This window comes from Populus trichocarpa, chromosome 1 (genome assembly GCF_000002775.5).
Source record: "Populus trichocarpa isolate Nisqually-1 chromosome 1, P.trichocarpa_v4.1, whole genome shotgun sequence".
Classification (NCBI taxonomy): Eukaryota; Viridiplantae; Streptophyta; class Magnoliopsida; order Malpighiales; family Salicaceae; genus Populus; species Populus trichocarpa.
Window position 1 is genome coordinate 34,213,840 of NC_037285.2, and position 18,083 is coordinate 34,231,922.

An 18,083-nucleotide genomic window follows, 5' to 3' on the forward strand; every position below is an offset into this window, starting at 1 on the left:
TATAGATATCAATGATGATGGTAGGTTAAAAAATTTAATAAATAAATATTTATTTTGTTTGTTTTTGTGTTTTAAAATATTTTTTTAAAAAATTAAAATATTTTTTTTATTTCAAATTAATATTTTTTGATGTTTTAAAATTATTTTAATATGCAGATATTAAAAATAATTTTTTAAAAATAAAAAAATATTATTTTGATATTTTTTTAGTAAAAAATACTTTGAAAAACAACCGCAACCACAACCACAATCACAAACATATTTATTTAACCCAACTCAACTTATATAATTTAATATAAATAATCATACTAGTTGATATAAATAATATTTTTCTTTATCTTTTTATTTTTTCTTTCACTGCTTCACACTTGCATGTAATTTATTCATGTAATTTAAAAATCTATACGTTTTAGTTTTTTACTTAAATTTCATTTGAAAATGCGGTTGAAACCGTGTTTTTTTAATTTTTTTTATATTTTTAAATTATTTTAATATATTCATTTTAAAAATAATTTTTAAAAAATAAAAAAAATATCATTCCAAACAAGCCCTTAATTATTGTTGTGCTCTCCACGTGCATTCGAACCAGTAGCAACTAGCCCATCGTAGCCTCCTGGTCCGACCTACTAGGTCTGGTCTTGTATCTGACCGTCTCTTTCTCCCCTAAACCCTAAACCCACAAATACAGCCTTCTTTATCTTTTATTTGGTTGATATTGAATTCCCTGCAATGGCTTTCTCCTCATCTTGCAGGAGATTTATCTCCAAATCATCTCTATCGTCCATCAAATCAGCCATCAGGTCATCCAACGTTCCTAAATCTCCCTCCATGCCCACCAGATCTGCTACTGCTCTCCCATCATCCAAACCACCAACCTCCCCTCAATTCTCCTTTTCCAGGTAAATTCACGAATATTTCTGCAAACAAATTTATGTATTTATGGGAATGGATGTGTTTTGGTTTTCTTGTTTTGAATTTATTAATTCATTGATTTTGTGCGTGTAGGGCTCCATGTGAGTTGGGATGCGTTCAGTCGCTGCTGCCACTACACAGCGCGGTGGCGGCGTCGAGGATGACATCATGCTTAAGCACTACATCCAGGAGTTGCCGTGCGCTCTCTCAGGGTACACTCTGCTGCACTCTTTTATTGCTTCTCTAGTGACTAGCGAGTAGCTCTTTTTTTTTTGTACTGTCGAATTGGATTTTGCTTCTTGCTTTTGAAAATGTTCACTTCTTCCTATGAATAGTGTACTGTTGATCCAGTTCAATTTCTCTTTGTTTTTTTTTAATTGAATTCCATTCCTCTCTGTGGAAATTGGGATAGAGACTGAAATTAACAACTGAAAATTGAAATTGCTGCCAAGGGATGTGATAGGCATTTTCGCAGTTTTCCGGGGTTGTGTAAAAGACTTGTCAAGTTAAAGCTTACTAATTTAAATTTGATCAAGGTGTTAGAAATTGAAGAGTCCAGTGTTAAAATTAAGATTTTTTTTTATCTAGATAGTGTCTTTGCATGAGCTTGCTGGGCTCGTTTTTTGTACACGGAGCTGGAATTACACGTTGGTTAAACAAATTGAGGGTGTCAAGTGGGATGAGACTTGAGAGTCCTTTAATTGGGTTTAACGCAATCTGACCAGGATATTTGGTTCCTGCAGGCACATAATTCAAAGAAATAAACTGGGGACCTGTTGTCTGCATCTTTGTCAAGTATGAAACCATGAGTGCTTTTTTAATCATCTTAAGAATATTTGGTTATATCAAAATGGAGGCCTTCTTGCATGTTAGTGAATTTAACATATGTCCATGTCAGAGCTGTTCTCCATACTTGCTTGGATGATGCTAAACTGGCCCCAAAACGTAACATGCCGGGCTTTCTCATGTCTTAGTGTAATTCGGGAGCATTCAATGTTCTGATGACATGTTATTACAATCCGCCTTTTGTTATATTGGCAATTCTTTTTAGGGAATAGTTTGCCATGTATTCAGCTGAACTCTGTTTTAACTAACCAAAACCACAGACTTTGATGATTTTCAGAACAATTTAGTCAATCATACAATGCACTGGTCAGAGGACCTCTTTAGTGACATTCTCCTCTTTAGTGAGATTATTATGTTGATTCTGAAACTTATATCACAAAAAAATTGATCCAATTATGGGATATATGATAAGAGTAATATAAAGAGCGATTGACGGGCTAGCGTGTGGTTGAAATGTGAAGCTAGTTGGACGGGTTCAAAGAGGCCATTAAGGCTATCATTGAGTCATTTTTCTTTTTCTTTTGTAATGGGCTTGAACTTTGTGCACATCAAGTAATGTATTTGTCAGTAATTTAGAATACCTTGGTAACATAACTGCTCCTTGTCCCAGATGGAGTTGATGGTACGTGAGACATGTTTGCTGTTATTGGAGGTGGGCCCTGTCATCAACTATACAATCTATGACCTAAAACAATGTGGAACTTCTTTGGATGATGTTTCTCATTACAGTTATTAGATACTATTCGGCTATTCATTCATAAAAACTTATGAAAGGAAGTTCTATGATGACTAGGGAAATTGTGGTTTGATGAATCACAAATTATTAAGAGTGCTCATAGGATCGTCACAGATGTTGATCTTGCAATGCAGAAAGAGTTGTTTTGTTAATTTATATTTGGAATGTTGTTATCTATATCTTGTTCTTTCGTTATAGAGTGCGCATTTCGCAGTTGTCTGTTATCTGATTCCTGTATTTGTGGTGTTTATTTCTTTAGAGCTCGGTCTGTCGGTTCCAAGGTGACCTGTTAAGAGAGATCACCATGACTGGAGGTTAACTTCACATGATTGAAGAAGCAAGTCTGCAGCTTTTCATTTTTATGAGGAATTGTCTATTTATAAATGCTGCTTGAACCTGGTTTGATTCTTCGTAACGGGGAGCCCCAAGATGTAAGAATTAAAAGTTCTTGTTTAATAATCTTAACCCATGCACGATTCATCAAAAGGTTTATTGCGATTTATCCACTTTCTGTTCTTTGGTAACCCTTGATCCAGAATCAACAGTCTGTTTGGAAATACATAGCAGGCTGCAGCATGGTCCTCATAGTCTAGACAATTTCACTCAAAAGATAGTTCTATATGAATAAATTTATTTCTTTGTACTCTCCTACCTGACCACAAAATATCACCATTGAATTCTTACAATGACTCCATGGATGGCAAATTTTGGGTCTTCAATGAGAACTATTATCTATTCTTGCCTTTTATAGTTAGGTGTCTCAATCATTATTTTTGTTGTTTAAATTATGTAAACAACAATTAAAAAAAGATACCAACAGTACAATCAATATGCTCAAATATAATTTAAATCCTCATTCCAAGATGGAAGAAAGCTGTTATGTATATGTTTAAAAGGTAAGCTGCTGCTTCTGCTTCTTCTTCTTCTTCTTCTTCTTGTTTATACAAGAGATGGTTTGCTTATTAGCGATTTTTTCTTAATAAAGTCTTTATCTTTAATTTAACCCCTGTACTATTTGTCTTTCCATGCCATTAGTATGGAAGAAGATTTTTTTTGTCATTTTCTGCTCCTTTGACACGTGGAAATGCTGTCATCTTCCTTGAATCCAACTCCTGGCCTTGACACAACGTCAGTCCCCTTCTCAACTCTCTAAAAAACTTGAAAGAAAACACAATGTTATCACAAACAGCACTCTTCAAGACTTGTTCATCTTCAACCTTAAATCTTCTGTAGCAAACGAGAGCTTCTTTTCGCATCTCTCTCTCTCTCTAGAGGTACATCTCAATGTACCTTAGTTTCATGGCTGTCTCAATTTTTCCAGCATTTAACTAATGTGTATTTTAGTCATCATTTTAAGAAAAGACACAACGACAACATTATTTTGTACTATGTTTAGGACCTTTCACTTGCCATTACATTAAGCTAGAGTTGAGATTTGAAGATTATACTAATAATATCTTATCTAGAGCCTGTTTTCATCTACTGAAGTTTGGTTCCTAAAATCTTTGGGGGTCTGATTGGAATTGAGTAAATTTTTTGGGGTTCTTATTTTCCTCACAAATCGTTGGAGGGTTTATTAAAATTAGGAGCACGCACCCTTCAATTCTTCTGTGTTAGTAATGTATTGTATTTACTCTGGTTTTCATTGACACAAGACTCAACTTAGGAAACTCTTCTTTTGCCAAGCAGAATTTAGTAAGCACTTCTTTACTTCCATTTTAATTTTTTTTTCATCGACCATTGCTTTGTGATCGTGCTGCAGTTTAAATTTAGTTGAAGCCAAGATTATGCACCATTTGCTGGTTTCCTTTTGTCTTTGGTTACATGACCATTTTCTTTCGATAAATAGAGAGATTGAGATTTTTCTGAGGAGCCAAGTGGACAAAACTTGACATATTATTATGTGATTTGTTGGGCCATTAACAACCTTTTGTTGTTCGGTCAAGAAAGTTGGGCCCAACACCAAGGCCGATCAACTTGTTGTCCAGATAGAAATTTGAGCCGAATGCCCAACTACTACTTAAAAAAAAGACAACTTATTGTTCGGGCTAGCTGCTGTAGCCTAAAGGAGAGAAGCTCGAACAGAGCAAGGTGTTTGGGCATTCGGCTCATCTCTAACTACAATATGCACTAAGGTTTCGCTTGCCATTAAAAAAAAAAAAAATTTGTAATATTTCCCTTCCATGAAGAGCGATTCGAACACACAAAACCCCAAAAAATATTGTCTTTCATTACTATAACGAACACGATATCGAGGATCGTTTAAAAAATAAAATTTATATTTCCTATAAAATCATATATTTTTTCTCTGAAATTTTTATACATTTTTTAAAATTATTTCTTTGATTTTAACCTAAATAAACCGATTCAAGAAATAAAAAAAGCAAAAGATTCTCATTATGAAGATTATTAAAAAATAATGAAATTAAAAAAATAAAATCATTATGAGATATATGATATTATAGAGAAAAAAGAGTTACTTTTTAAACAAGTTTAGTTATTTAAATCCACCTAACTCTTATCAATCTTTTAAAATTGTCTGACTAATTTTGATAAAGTTTACCATTTCGACATGTAAAGGTAAAATTAAAAACTTTGACCAAGTTTACAATTTGATAAATAGAGATTTAATTGAAAATATTTTCATCCAAGAACTAAATTATATTTATTATAAAATACAATAACTAGAAATTCTAATTAAGGATTTATTTTTAAAAAATTATAGTGATCGAACAGAACCAAGTTGATTGTTGTCAAAGAATCTCATGTGCACATGACTCCTGTTAGTTTAATAATACCAATTGATGAAATGATATATATATATATATATATATATATATATATATATTAGTGTTTAATATTATGTTATGGGGTGTTTTTTTTTAAATAATTTTTATTAAAAAATATATTAAAATAATATGTTTTTTAATTTTTGATATTAATACATCAAAACTATCCAAAAATAAATAAATAAAAATTAATTTTTATCTTTTTAAAATAAAAAAAAATAAAAAAAACAAATTGTAACACAAACACAAACCATCTTGTCGCCACGTCATGCCATTGCTATATATATCTGTAGAAAATGTGGAGCCTTTATCTTGTAAAAATTCAGTTTGTAAAATACGTACCCTTTTCTTTTCAAGTATAGTATATGAATTGTTGGCAGATTAATTTAATGCATGTTTTTAATTGAAAAGTGGGATTTTTTCCCCTCAAAAGTATTAAACAAAGTGTGTGTGTGAGAGAGAGAGAGGTGGGGATAATGGAAAGTTGTAAACAATATGATAAACTCAAACATCACAATCTTGATTGAAAAATGATGACCACAAACATAATACTATATGATCTTGCCACGTTCGATTCGATTAACGTGCCAATAGCAAGCTTGTTCAGTTGTCGGGAGTCGGGACATCATTTTCACCCATTGAAAAACACGAACAGATTAATATTCTATTGGGTTGGATGATCTATACTCTTTGTCCTGCTTGACGTTCTGGTAATTCGCACTTGGCAGAGATCCCTTGGGAGATTCCGAACTTCTGCACTATTTCATTCCGAGACTTCATAATCCATCCGAAGTTTAATCATTCCCATTCTCTTGGTAAGAAATTCTAACATGATTCTGGATCTCTCTCTTTATGTGAGTGTGATTGGACAAGTCCGGCTGATTCTCATTCTTCTCTTTACAATTCTAACATGATTCTGGATCTCTCTCTTTATGTGAATGTGATTGGACAAGTCCGGCTGATTCTCATTCTTCTCTTTACATATGCAGGATTCCAAGTTGCCACCGATCAGCTTGTAAAATGAAATTCCTCCGGACTTTTTGGAATAGTCCTATCGGTCCCAGAACAACTCATTTTTGGGGTCCTGTTTTCAACTGGAGCCTTCCTATTGCGGTATGCTCCTCCGATCTACGGTTCTATTTTTTGAATTTCAATTCTAGTGCTACTTATTTATTGCTTCACCTATGGCGACATGTATCTTGATGATATCTCAAAAATTCAATATGTTTAAAAAACAAGTTCTTTAATGTTTGAACAGGGGTTAATCAAATGTTCATGTATTTATTTCCTTTTTCTTAGTCTAAAAAGTGCAAAAATTGATGATATTAGTCTTGGTACCTGCAAAAAAAATCATTGTCGGTAGAACTTAAAGACTCTTCAATGATAAAGTCAGTAATTTTTAATGGAGATTATAATAAATAAAAAAAGCTTTTAATTCTAAGAACAAGAGTGTTTGTTCTTGGTATTTTGTGATTAATGTTATGAGATATATAAGCTTTACCTGAGTGGTCTAGATGATATTTATAATCTCTGGACCTTGTCGTCTTTTGAAAAATAAAAGACTGGAAAGTCTTTTGTTTTTTATGGTATTAATGAAGGATAAATATCTCTTATACATCATTAATGAGATGAAAAATATGGTAGGCCTCTTGAGAGACTTTTTATATATCTATAAATGTAAGGACATTATTACCTCTGATATGAATAGTTTATATATATAACCTGAAGATAGAACCATATGGTCCTAACATGGATCTCTAAGTCCAACTAGGTCTAGTGTGTAGCCAAACCTAAAGGAAATGGATTCGGCGTCCTGTTAAACCCACGGTGACTTGGGCTCAGCTTCTGGTCGAACCCGAGTATATTAGGTTTGGCATCTTGCTAGACCCACGATGACTTGGGCCCAGCTTATGGCTGAACCCAAGTATGTTGGCTTTGACAGGATATCAGACCCATATTCGATTGTGCTAACATCTTATTTATAGATTTGGACTTTTTCAAAGCACAAGAATATTGAGTTGAAAAAAATAACTCATCTTCTCTTTCTTTCTTGCTTTTTTAATTTTTTTAAGAGTGGCGTCTAGAAAAGGCAAAAAAATCATGTCTCTTAAATGAGATTTTAGTTTTAGACATGAAATTAGTGGTGTTCACTAGGGTTCTACGACCATTAGAATTGGCCCAAGATCTAAAATCGACGCTGCTAAACCTTTTTCCACTAGAAGGGGGAGAAATAAAAGATCTCCAGAGATTTCAAACCTTAGTGGACAAGAAAGGTTGTCAAGGACACCTCCATATAAGGCTAAAAACATTGTGTCTTTTGACCAAGTGTCTCTGGCCAATTCTAAACAGCCAGGGAGTTACATGGTTTTGATATCGAAAGCTAGTGACCATGTTATCTAGGTCACCAGTAAGCCTATTTGTAAAGGATATTCTCTGTTACTACAACATAAGCCTTGTTTAGCTCTATCCCAACGGGTGGACTAACTTGTCTGCTTTTGACAAGTTGATAAGGGCTTAGGGGAGGAACCTATAATCGAGGTGTCCAGGTATTGTTACACCTTGATCAGTGGTGATGAATGAGGATCTTATATCTTTTAGTTCTCTAATTTCTCTATAGGCCAAGAGGGCCTATGAAAGACACCTTCAATGGGAAGCCCTCTCGGTCAAAGAAGTAGAGAGAAAGATGAGTGATAGTGAAGCACAAAGGCACAACTAGACCTCAGGATGGGTACAATGCCATATAGAATTATACCCATTTCTAGAGAGCATCCTCTACTGGGGTCAATGATAAGCCCTTCCTCTATGAGGAGGAAAAGAGGATATGAAATATATTATGTGATCTCCACACTGAGTACAAGGTCAATTGCATGGCATAAAGGTTTTATGGCGCTTCTGGTAATTTTAATATCATGTGTTATTTTTTTCTTGTGTTATTCATCTTCTGAATTTTTCCTTATGCAAGATCCTTGCCAAGGGAAACTTGATTTGAAGCCAGCGAGTCCACGTTGTCCATGCTCTATAAAATGACCATACCTTTACTCAGTCATGCTTTCTCCTCTCAAGACAACCTGCTTTTGATACATGAAAAAGGGTTAAAGGAACAGTTCTCATGGACTTTAAGAAGACCTCATTAGTTGTCCATATTGAAGAGATCCTAACAATTATCCCTTCTTTAAGGAGGTGCATCAAAAAGTGGCAGCGGGATGTCGTTCTCCCATACCGGGAGGGGGGGTCCTAGGATGCCAACCCCAACTTTAGTTATCCTGGAGGCTACTTCATAATGGAAGAGAATAAGGGTCACGATTAGCTCATATTCTAACATAGAGGTGATCCCTCCACCAACCAGTGCTCATGCTCTAACGAGCTCTATCAGGATGCTTTCTAGGTCCTCCAGCTAGACACTTTAATCCACCGAGGTTGGGGATTTCTTTTCCAGGCTCAACTTAGGTCGTACCCCTCTTTGCTTCCCCATACCAAGTGAGGAAAATAGGGGAATAATAGAGACCATTCTATAAGGAAGGTCCACTTTTAGGCCTAGAGGATTGAAAGTGATGGGCACCTTAGACAATCTCCTCACATTTCCTTTTAAAATGGGCACATTGATTGACTCCAGCTACCAGTGCCATCTGGCCATCACTCGGCACATGACTTTTCAGGTATAAGAAATCCTCAAGTTTTTTCATTATTCTAATACATTAAGTAGTTTTAAAGATGTGAACTTATTTAGTCTTTTTTTTATTGTTTAGACCTTCATGATGTGTGTCTACTTGAAAATTTAATAGGCTAAGGAAATGAGGAAAATGAAAAAGGCAATAGAATAGTATCGTACCAATAAGACAAGGGTGCAAAGGCTAATGGATGAGAAAGCCACCCAAGATGCTAAGATGAAAGCCCTCAAGCTTGTTTATGCTTAGTTGCAAAGGGAGCTCAAAGCACAAACCTTCATTCTAGAGTCCACTTAGGAGAAACTTAGAGAGGTGTATAACCGAATAAATTCTTTGAAGAAGGAGGTGGTTGAGCTCAAAGAGTCCAAAGAGGCCTTTAAAGGGAGTTAAAAATGGTTAAGGAGGAGGCTGGACTCTTATGAGGAGTTCTATGCTGAGTTTGGAGAGTCTGTCTATCTAACATAGGTAATATGATATAAACTCTTATTACTCATATCTAATTTGTATTTCTTTAACCTTTTAAAAGAAATACAAATGGACTTCAGTGAGTCCTTCCTCAATGGTCAGGCTCCTGACTTAAAAGACGTCTTCCCTACCAGGGCCCCCTTAACAAAAGAAGAGGTGTAGTCTGGGATGGATATGTAATCTTCCTTTTTGTTTGTTTTATTTGTAAAAAATATCTTGGTTCTCAAGCCTTGAATTTGGCCATGAGACCTTTAGATATTTGTTATTTGTTTTGAATTACTATATTTTTCAAGTCTTTTAAATTATTATATTTTCTAAGTCTTTTGGTAGGCCTTTTTAAGTAACCAACATGGGTCCAATACCCATACTTAGAAAATATTTTGTATGGATCCAATGCCCATACTTAGAAAAAGTTTTGTATGGGTCCAACACCTATACTTAGAAAATATTTTGTATAAATCAAACGCTCATACTTAGAAAATAAGTTGTATAAGCCTAATGCCCATACTTAGAAAATATTTTTGAAAGGAAATTACAAATGAGTTTTAGTTTTGTAAGGGTCATATACCCATACTTGAAACATATCTAGCATCCATGCTCATGAGAGATTTCCAATTACAAACTTTTTAGGTTCAACAACCATATTATATCGGTGAGGTTGGTGATAGAGTTGTCTGGCTTTGGTCATGTAATGTTGTCGCTGCTTAGGATATAGAGGAATTCTCAGTGGTAGGTACACTCATGAGTCCTCTAGTCTGATTAGCCATGATGTGGACTTATATCTTTAGGTAGGGACAACACTGGAGGTTATAGGGACTACTGCCATTAGAGAGACCACATACCAATCCCTTTGGAGAAATATAGGAAAAAAAGATGAGACATTCATGGATGAAAATCTATATTTTTATTCACAATGATACAATTTTAAGTGGCCTGAATGTCGGGCGTGAGGGAGATTCTTTTCTTTCATATCTTGTAAATGATAAGTATTCACCTTAATTACTCTTATGACTCTGAAAGGACCTTTCTATTTTGGGGCCAACTTGCCTCTACTTTCTCTATTTCTTATATACTTGAATCTTCTATTCTTGATTTTAGCATTGTGATACCAGGTAGTTTTGAAATTGTAAGCTTTATTTCTAACTGCAACAATCATGCGATATTATTCTAAGAAGTCAAGATTGGTCCTAAAACCTTGTTCATTGCCTTCTAAGGTATAGTGAGCCACCTGATGGCTTGGACATCTAATCTCAGTGGGGATCATGACTTCAGTCCTATATGTGAGGAGAAAAAAAGTATCATTAGTGGACATCTTCTGAGTTGTTCTGTAGCCTATAAGATTTTATTCATAAGCTCAACCTATTCTAATTTAGCTTCTTTTATCTTTTTTCTTGGGTCCATTAAGCAAGATTTTATTAGTTAATTCAGCTTGACCATTGATATGAGGATATGATATGAAGAAGAAACGAAGATCAATATGAAGTATTTGATAATGATTTCTTATTTTGTGGTTTTCAAACCGTGTTTCATTATTTGTAATCAAGATTTTAGGGAGCCCAAATCAGCATATGATAAGAATGAAAGTACTTTGTTGGTGGTTATCTTTACTAAGGCCTCTAATTCAACTCATTTAATAAAATAATCAACAACTACTAGGACAAACTATTTTTTATTTGTGGCCTTCCTTTCCTCATTATACAAAAGGCCATGGGGAGGTTATGATGGTCATTTTTATAAATAGTTGACAGGAGACTGAGGCAAACCTTTAACAACAATTCACTAAATCTATGGTATTGTGGAGTATAGTTAGCTAATAAAAACTTGCTCGTGTGACTTAAGTAGTGAGGTCTCTAGAGCATATGTGTAGACCTCATATACCATCATGTATCTTTTTCAAAACATAGGTGCTTTTTATTACGGGGATAAACATTTTAGTAGTGGAGTTGAGACATATCTTCGGTACAAGATGTTGCCAATTATGCAATACCTCACTCCTCGCTTAGTCAGATGCATGAATTTGTTTTTGTTTGAGGGTAACTCATCAATAAACAAATAATGCATAATTGGGGTCCTGTAATCTTTCTTAATGTTAATGGGCAAAGCCACTAACTCTTCTTCACCTACATTTGGTTTCTCTAGAACTTCAACCCAGACATTTATAGGGAAGTCAATAGGTTTTGAACTTGCTAACTTAGATATGAGGTCTACCTGATAATTGTCTTCCCTTGGAATACGGTTGATTGACTTACTCTTATCTCCAACTTTCATATAGGGTTCACCCTTCTTAAGATATTATTGCATGGTTGGCTATCTAGCATCATACATTTCTTGGCATTGACCAACCGCCAATTATGAGTCACTGTGAACTCAAAGTAGGAATGCATTCAAGGCCTCTACAAGGCATAATCTTGTTAGAAAAGCTTCATACTCTGATATATTATTCATAGCTAGGAACTTAAAACAAACTCTATATTCAATTACTTGTTCTTTAGGACTGATAAACATTATTCCAGCTTCACTCTCATTGATATTGGAAGAGCCATTAACATATATTTTCCAAGTAGGTATCATTAGATGTTATTCTACCGGGGCCTCTAGTTCAACAAAAAAAGTTATGGTTAAAGATGGAGATTCAAATATCTGTATGGGACCTTTAAAATAATATTCAACAATAAAGTTTTCCAAAGCTTGACCATTTATAGTTGGTCGGGGTATGTATTGAAGGTCAAACTCTCCTAATTTAATAGCCTATTTAACTAGATGCTTAGACATCTCTGGCTTATAGAGGATATGTTGCAAAGGTTGATGTGTTAAAAAAAATGACTTAATGAGTTTAGAAGTATGGTTTTAACTTTCTAGAGGCGTTTACCAAAGCAGGGGCTACTTTATCCACTTTCCAGATATATTGTTTCAACATCATAAAGAGTGCGGCTAGAGTAGTAAAATGGACATTATATTCCTCCATCTCTTTTACCATAATAGAGCTTACAGCTGAATTTACCACCCTTAGATAAAGAAAAAGGTTTTCATTCTCCTTTGATTAAGACAAGATCTTAACATATTGAATATGAATTTTTAGCTCCTCAAAAGCCTTTTGGCAATCTAAAGTCCACTCAAAGTTGGTTATGTTTCTCAAGGCCTTGAAGAATGGAAGGGTGTGCTCCTCCAGACGAGCTATGAACCAATTGAGAGCAATCAATATCTTTATAAGACACTGAACTTCCTTCACTAACTGAAAATGAGTAATGCTTAATATGACTTGAACCTTTTCTAGGTTAGGCTCAATTCTCTTATTGCTTACTAGGAAACCCATAAACTTACCTTTTTTTTTTATGACAAAGACACACTTAGAAGCGTTGAGTTTTCATCTAGTGGTGGTTCAACACATAGAAGATTTTTTATAGGTCCAAGAGGTGTTGCTCAAAGGTCATGCCCTTTACTAGCATGTTGTTAACATATTCCTCCATAATCCTCTCAAGCTAACTCTTGAATATTTTATTCACCAATTATTAGTAAGTAGCTCTATCATTCTTAAACCCAGAAGGCATGACTCTATAATAAAATGTTCCCTCATTAATTATGAAAACTATTTTTTCATCATCGTCATCTAGGTGCATGAGGATCTGATGATATCTATAATTGACATCCAAAAAGCTCAAGTACTCAAAACCTATGATGGAGTCAACCAAACGATCGATCTCAGAGAGATAATAACTATCTTTTGGACAAGTTTTGTTTAAATATATGAAGTCCACACACATTCGTTACTTACCATTGCTATTCCTAACCATCACCATATTCACTAACCAAACAGGGTACATTACTTCCCTAATTAAAAAAAAAAAACAACCAAGAGTTTATCCACCTTTCATATTTTATTGTTTTCTATCTTTCACCCCTAAAATTCTTCTTCTTTAGACAGACTAGATGAACAGTTGGGTCTATTTTCAACTGATAAGTTATAATTTCAGGATTGATTCTTGGCATGTTAGAAGTACCTATAGCAAAATTAGACCTTTGGATATGGAAGAGCTGTATTAGTGACTGATATTATGTTAGTGTCAATGTGGAATCTATTTTTATGGTGGCTTACTCATTTTCTCTTAGAAGGACATACCTTGATTCTTCAGCAACCTTAGTTCTAACCTCCACTCTTTCTTTCAATGACCTTTATTAGTCCAATACTGGGCCTTTTTTTTCCTTCCTTTAGACATGTAAAGATGCATTGCCTCAAGTTTACTTGATTCCTTCGCACCATGGCCACTCCTTTTTTAGTTAGGACCTGGTGCTAATAATTACATTAATCTGATACATGAAAAGCCTACCTAAAATGGTGTTGTAAACCAAAGACATGTCAATAACCATGAAAGTTTATTGGAGGAAGACACACTTAAAGGAAGTGCTAATGGTGACTGATATCTCCAAGACGCCTTTTATTGGTACGTCTGAGCCTTTTATCCCAATAAGGGAAGTTTTCATTAGGATTAGTTTTGAGGGGGATATTCCCACCTATTCCATTACTTTTTATGAGAGGATGTTAACTGCACTTCCATCATCTACCAACACTCGGTGTACTTGATGATTGGAAAGGCTTATAAAGATGACCAGGGCATCTTCATGTGGGAAAGTTATTCTTTCTCCATATTCTAGGGTAAAGAAAATAGGCTTATGCCATTAGTTCTTGAGATGAACAGTTGTAAAGACCTGTTTTCCATACTTTCTTTTCCTCGTGTTGGAATCACCTCTTATAGAGGTGCTACCCAAGATGACCGATTTCTTCCTTTATTTACTCAAGATGAGAGTCCTCCTTCAAAAATTGGTAGAAATAGTCTTTAGTTATCAACCTTTCTACTTTCTTCTTCAAAATATAACAATCATCTGTGTCGTGTCCCTTATCCTTATAAAACAAACAATATTTCTTAGATGTATAGGTATTAGGTAGAGATTTCATAGGTGAAAGGTAGCGAACAAACTCCTTACCCTATATGGTAGTAAGAACCTCTATAAGGGTAGTGTTCAATAGAGTGATATGCATTTTAGGGTAGCCCAAGTGTTTTCAAATTGGCCTCTTCCGACTTTTTCTAGGGTTGTTATCTTTTCTAGAAGAACGATCTTTTTTATAAGACTTTTTAGTAGCTTTTCCCTAGAAAAATATGGAGGACCATGACACAACATACTTGCATTCTCTACCCAAATGTGGTTCTTCATTTATTGCTTTACTTTCAAAAAGCTTCTGTTCAGTAAAGCATACAATTCCTTCCATAAAGCTTTCCCCTTTACTCCACCCATTAAGGCTTCAAAAGTCATAGGCTTAATCAATTCCTTAACCTTGAGCATTTTCTTATTAAACCTTTTCAGTTATGCTCGCATGGACTTATCATCCGCTTGATAGATCCCAAATAGTTTTGTGAAACTCTTTCTTGACAAGATACTTGTGCTGAATCATGCCACCAACTTGGTATAAAGGCCATTGAAGCTTGTAATGGAACCTGACTTCAAGTTATTTTACCTTGCACGCACTTATTCATTAAAGGTTGTTGGAAGAATCTTGCATATGGCATAACCATCATAGATGACCATTTCAAGGTTGCTCCTCACATTCTAAACATACTTCCTTAGGTTTATATGACCATCATAGTTGTCTAAAGTCATTTTAGTAGAAATATAGTTCTTAGGTATACAAGTATATAACATTTATCTGGACAGAGGAGAATCCTGAATTTGATGAGGGGTGAAGGAATCCTCTTGTATGTATTCATATTAGGGCTATTTTTCACTTCTATACCTATAGGGTTTTAGGGAGCTCGAGGTTTCTATCGTGGAATGACAAGATTTAAAGGTGGCCTCATTTCCACGATGGTCAGATGGATGACTTTAGTATTCGCTATGTGTTCAAGTGTCGTGAGGGCGTGCATGTTCTTTAGAATGGTTGGATGATCTCTAAGGTTGAAAACCTCTCATAGATTCATTCTGCCCACATTCCTTTGGGTAATGTAACCATCTACAGACACTGGTGTTGCGTGTTGTTGTGAAAGTGGTAGGGAGGATATAACATCTTGTTGAGGTGGCATCGAAACATGTTATGATGTATTTTCTTGTGCTTGTTGATTCACCAACACTACTTGGGTGAGGAGTTGCACTTGATTAATAGGTTGTTGAATGGTTAGCTGTGTAGGAGTATCTAACGTGGCAAGGAGATCAGTTACACGTCTTATCCCTGAAGTGTCTTGATTATTTACTATTATGATGATGAGTAAGGATTTTAATAAACTTTTAGAGTAATTAATGGCTTTTTGAAAGGTTCTCATAGACGATGTCAATGATGATGTCCCAAAAATCCAATATGTTCAAGAAATAGGTTATTTGGTGTTTGGATAGTGGTTAATCAAATGTTCCTGTACTTATTTCCTTCTTCTTAGCCCAGGAAGTGCAAAAATTGATGATACTAGTATTGATATCTGCAAAAACAATCCATGTTGGGGGGCTTAAAGACCCTTCAATGATAAAGTCTTTAAATGGATATGATAATAAATGAAAGAAAGAGCTTTTGATTCCAAGAACAATGATATTTGTTTTTGGTATTTTATGATTAATGCTCTGAAATATATAAGCTTTTAGAGTAGAAAAGGTGAACCTTTATCTGGGTGGTTCAAGGGGTACTTATCACCTCTGAATCTTGTCATCCTTAGGAAAAGAAAAAACTGGAAAGTCCTTTTCTTTTGATGACATCAATGAAAAATAAATATTCCTTACATATCGATGTATTAATGAGGGACAAATATCTTACACATCATTAATAAGATGAAAAATATAGTAAGCCTCTTAAGAGACCTTTTATACATCTATAAATATAGGGACATGATTACATTTGACATGAATAGTTCATGTAAATAACCTGAAGACAAAACTCTATGGTCCTAATATGGATCTCTAAGTCCAACTAGGTTTGTTGTATGGCCAAACTTGGAGGAAATGGGTTTAACGTCTTGCTAGACCCATAATAACTTACACATATTAATAGGTTTGTTTCTTTTGATGACATCAATGAAAAATAAATATTCCTTACATATCGATGTATTAATGAGGGACAAATATCTTATACATCATTAATAAGATGAAAAATATGGTAAGCCTCTTAAGAGACCTTTTATACATCTATAAATATAGGGACATGATTACATTTGACATGAATAGTTCATGTAAATAACCTGAAGACAAAACTCTATGGTCCTAATATGGATCTCTAAGTCCAACTAGGTTTGTTGTGTGGCCAAACTTAGAGGAAATGGGTTTAGCGTCTTGCTAGACCCATAATAACTTGAGCTCGGTTCATGGCTGAACCCAAGTATGTTGGATATGGTAGGATGTCAGGCCCACATTTGATTGGACTAACATTCTATTTTATGGATTTGGATGTTTCTAAAGCACAAAAATATATAGTAAAAAATACTCATCATATCTCTTTGTTTTCGTTTGTGCTCATTAAGCTTCTTTACTACTAATATGTATATATACAATGATTTCCGATCTGACTAGTTCAGTTTTGACAGGCGTTTGTAGATACAAAGAAACCCCCAGAATTGATATCAGGCAACATGGTTACAGGTTTTTTTACATGTTTGAAATAAAATACTACAAGAACTAGCTCTTTTTACGTGTTTACCTATAATTTTTATTTGTAGCAATTAAGCTTAAGCTTATATATAAATGGAATTTGTGATTGTTGGTGTAGCTATGTGTTTTTATTCAGCAATGTTCATGAGGTTTTCATGGATGGTACAACCACGCAACTTGCACCTTCTTGCATGCCATATCACAAACGAGACACTGCAGCTTTATCAGCTCTCACGTTGGATGAAGGCTCATCGGTAGGCAACAATTATCCTGTGTTTTTAGGTTTGGTTTATTCATAATTAGTTCTTGACATAATCATTAGCTTACACTCCAACAAATTGAAGGCAGTTTTATAGAGGCAATTAATGAGGACATCTTTGTATTTCATAGTTAAGAAACCGGTACTCGCTTGGCTAAAAAAAAAGGAGAATTGATTTGATATGACCGAGGAAAAAACTCTTATCCATAAATATGTTGGAATAAGTAAGAACCTCAAGTAAATTTGTATTTATTGGAATGATGATCCACTATTTTCTCATTGATCCTGCTAGTAAAACGATGTTGTTAAGCAAGTTGAAGTTCCAAAAATAACAAACATACTAACCTATTTGTGTTAGACATATTAACCTATTTATGGATTGGAATCTCTTAATCATATTATAACTAATCTTGTCCAGCTCTTTCTCTACCCAATCTGTTGTGATTAATATTGACCTTAACTTTTAATGATTGGGTTCTGTTTCAGGTCCACGCCACAAGAGGAAGCTAAACAACTCGAGGAAGCCAAAGAACAATGACTTGACATTTCTCTATATTTTTAATGCTTCTTGCCTGCTCATTTACTTTTGAATTGCTTCATAAACAACAAAAAGTAGAGAGCACAAGAATTTTTAATTGGATGTAATGAATCATTTAATTTAATATCTCGTTACCTTTCTATGTTTCCTTGTAATGGATCATTACATTTATAATTGAGTTATTACATTTCAAGCACTTTATTATATGACCGAGAGTGATATTAAAAGGACTAAGCTATTTTTCTTATAAAATATAATG

The 18,083-nt window shown here is 34.5% G+C and overlaps 2 protein-coding genes across 7 annotated transcripts; both read left to right on the forward strand.

The window, feature by feature from the left end:
- The first annotated feature begins 581 nt into the window (after positions 1–581).
- Positions 582–2,980, forward strand: LOC7456218 (protein NONRESPONDING TO OXYLIPINS 2, mitochondrial). 6 transcript variants are annotated; one of them, XR_002983003.2, is made up of 5 exons: positions 582–899; positions 1,006–1,124; positions 1,656–1,707; positions 2,369–2,410; positions 2,754–2,980. XR_002983003.2 is itself a non-coding variant. In XM_024605845.2 (4 exons), exons 1-3 carry the CDS (start codon positions 730–732, stop codon positions 2,386–2,388), a joined length of 309 nt encoding a protein of 102 aa, XP_024461613.1. In that variant the 5' UTR covers positions 582–729; the 3' UTR covers positions 2,389–2,410; positions 2,754–2,980. The 6 variants fall into 6 exon arrangements, 5 of the variants coding, with proteins under 5 accessions (XP_024461613.1, XP_006369856.1, XP_024461610.1 ...); XM_024605845.2 differs by lacking the exon at positions 1,656–1,707; XM_006369794.2 differs by lacking the exon at positions 2,754–2,980 and having other exon boundaries at positions 2,369–2,718.
- Positions 2,981–5,838: 2,858 nt separating this feature from the next.
- On the forward strand, positions 5,839–18,028 carry LOC112328793 (mitochondrial pyruvate carrier 1-like). The gene is made up of 5 exons (XM_052452641.1): positions 5,839–6,098; positions 6,273–6,396; positions 16,964–17,018; positions 17,146–17,281; positions 17,773–18,028. Exons 2-5 carry the CDS (start codon positions 6,304–6,306, stop codon positions 17,822–17,824), a joined length of 336 nt encoding a protein of 111 aa, XP_052308601.1. The 5' UTR covers positions 5,839–6,098; positions 6,273–6,303; the 3' UTR covers positions 17,825–18,028.
- The last annotated feature ends 55 nt before the right edge of the window (positions 18,029–18,083 follow it).

Excerpts from the sequence above, each read along its gene's own strand:
- LOC7456218 (XM_002300058.4), top strand. The coding sequence starts at position 730 with ATGGCTTTCTCCTCATCTTGCAGGAGATTTATCTCCAAATCATCTCTA. Across the intron at positions 900-1,005 it reads CCTCAATTCTCCTTTTCCAG|GGCTCCATGTGAGTTGGGAT; the intron begins GTAAATTCACGA and ends TTGTGCGTGTAG. Across the intron at positions 1,125-2,753 it reads TTGCCGTGCGCTCTCTCAGG|AGCTCGGTCTGTCGGTTCCA; the intron begins GTACACTCTGCT and ends TTATTTCTTTAG.
- LOC112328793 (XM_052452641.1), top strand. The coding sequence starts at position 6,304 with ATGAAATTCCTCCGGACTTTTTGGAATAGTCCTATCGGTCCCAGAACA. Across the intron at positions 6,397-16,963 it reads ACTGGAGCCTTCCTATTGCG|GCGTTTGTAGATACAAAGAA; the intron begins GTATGCTCCTCC and ends CAGTTTTGACAG. Across the intron at positions 17,282-17,772 it reads CGTTGGATGAAGGCTCATCG|GTCCACGCCACAAGAGGAAG; the intron begins GTAGGCAACAAT and ends GTTCTGTTTCAG.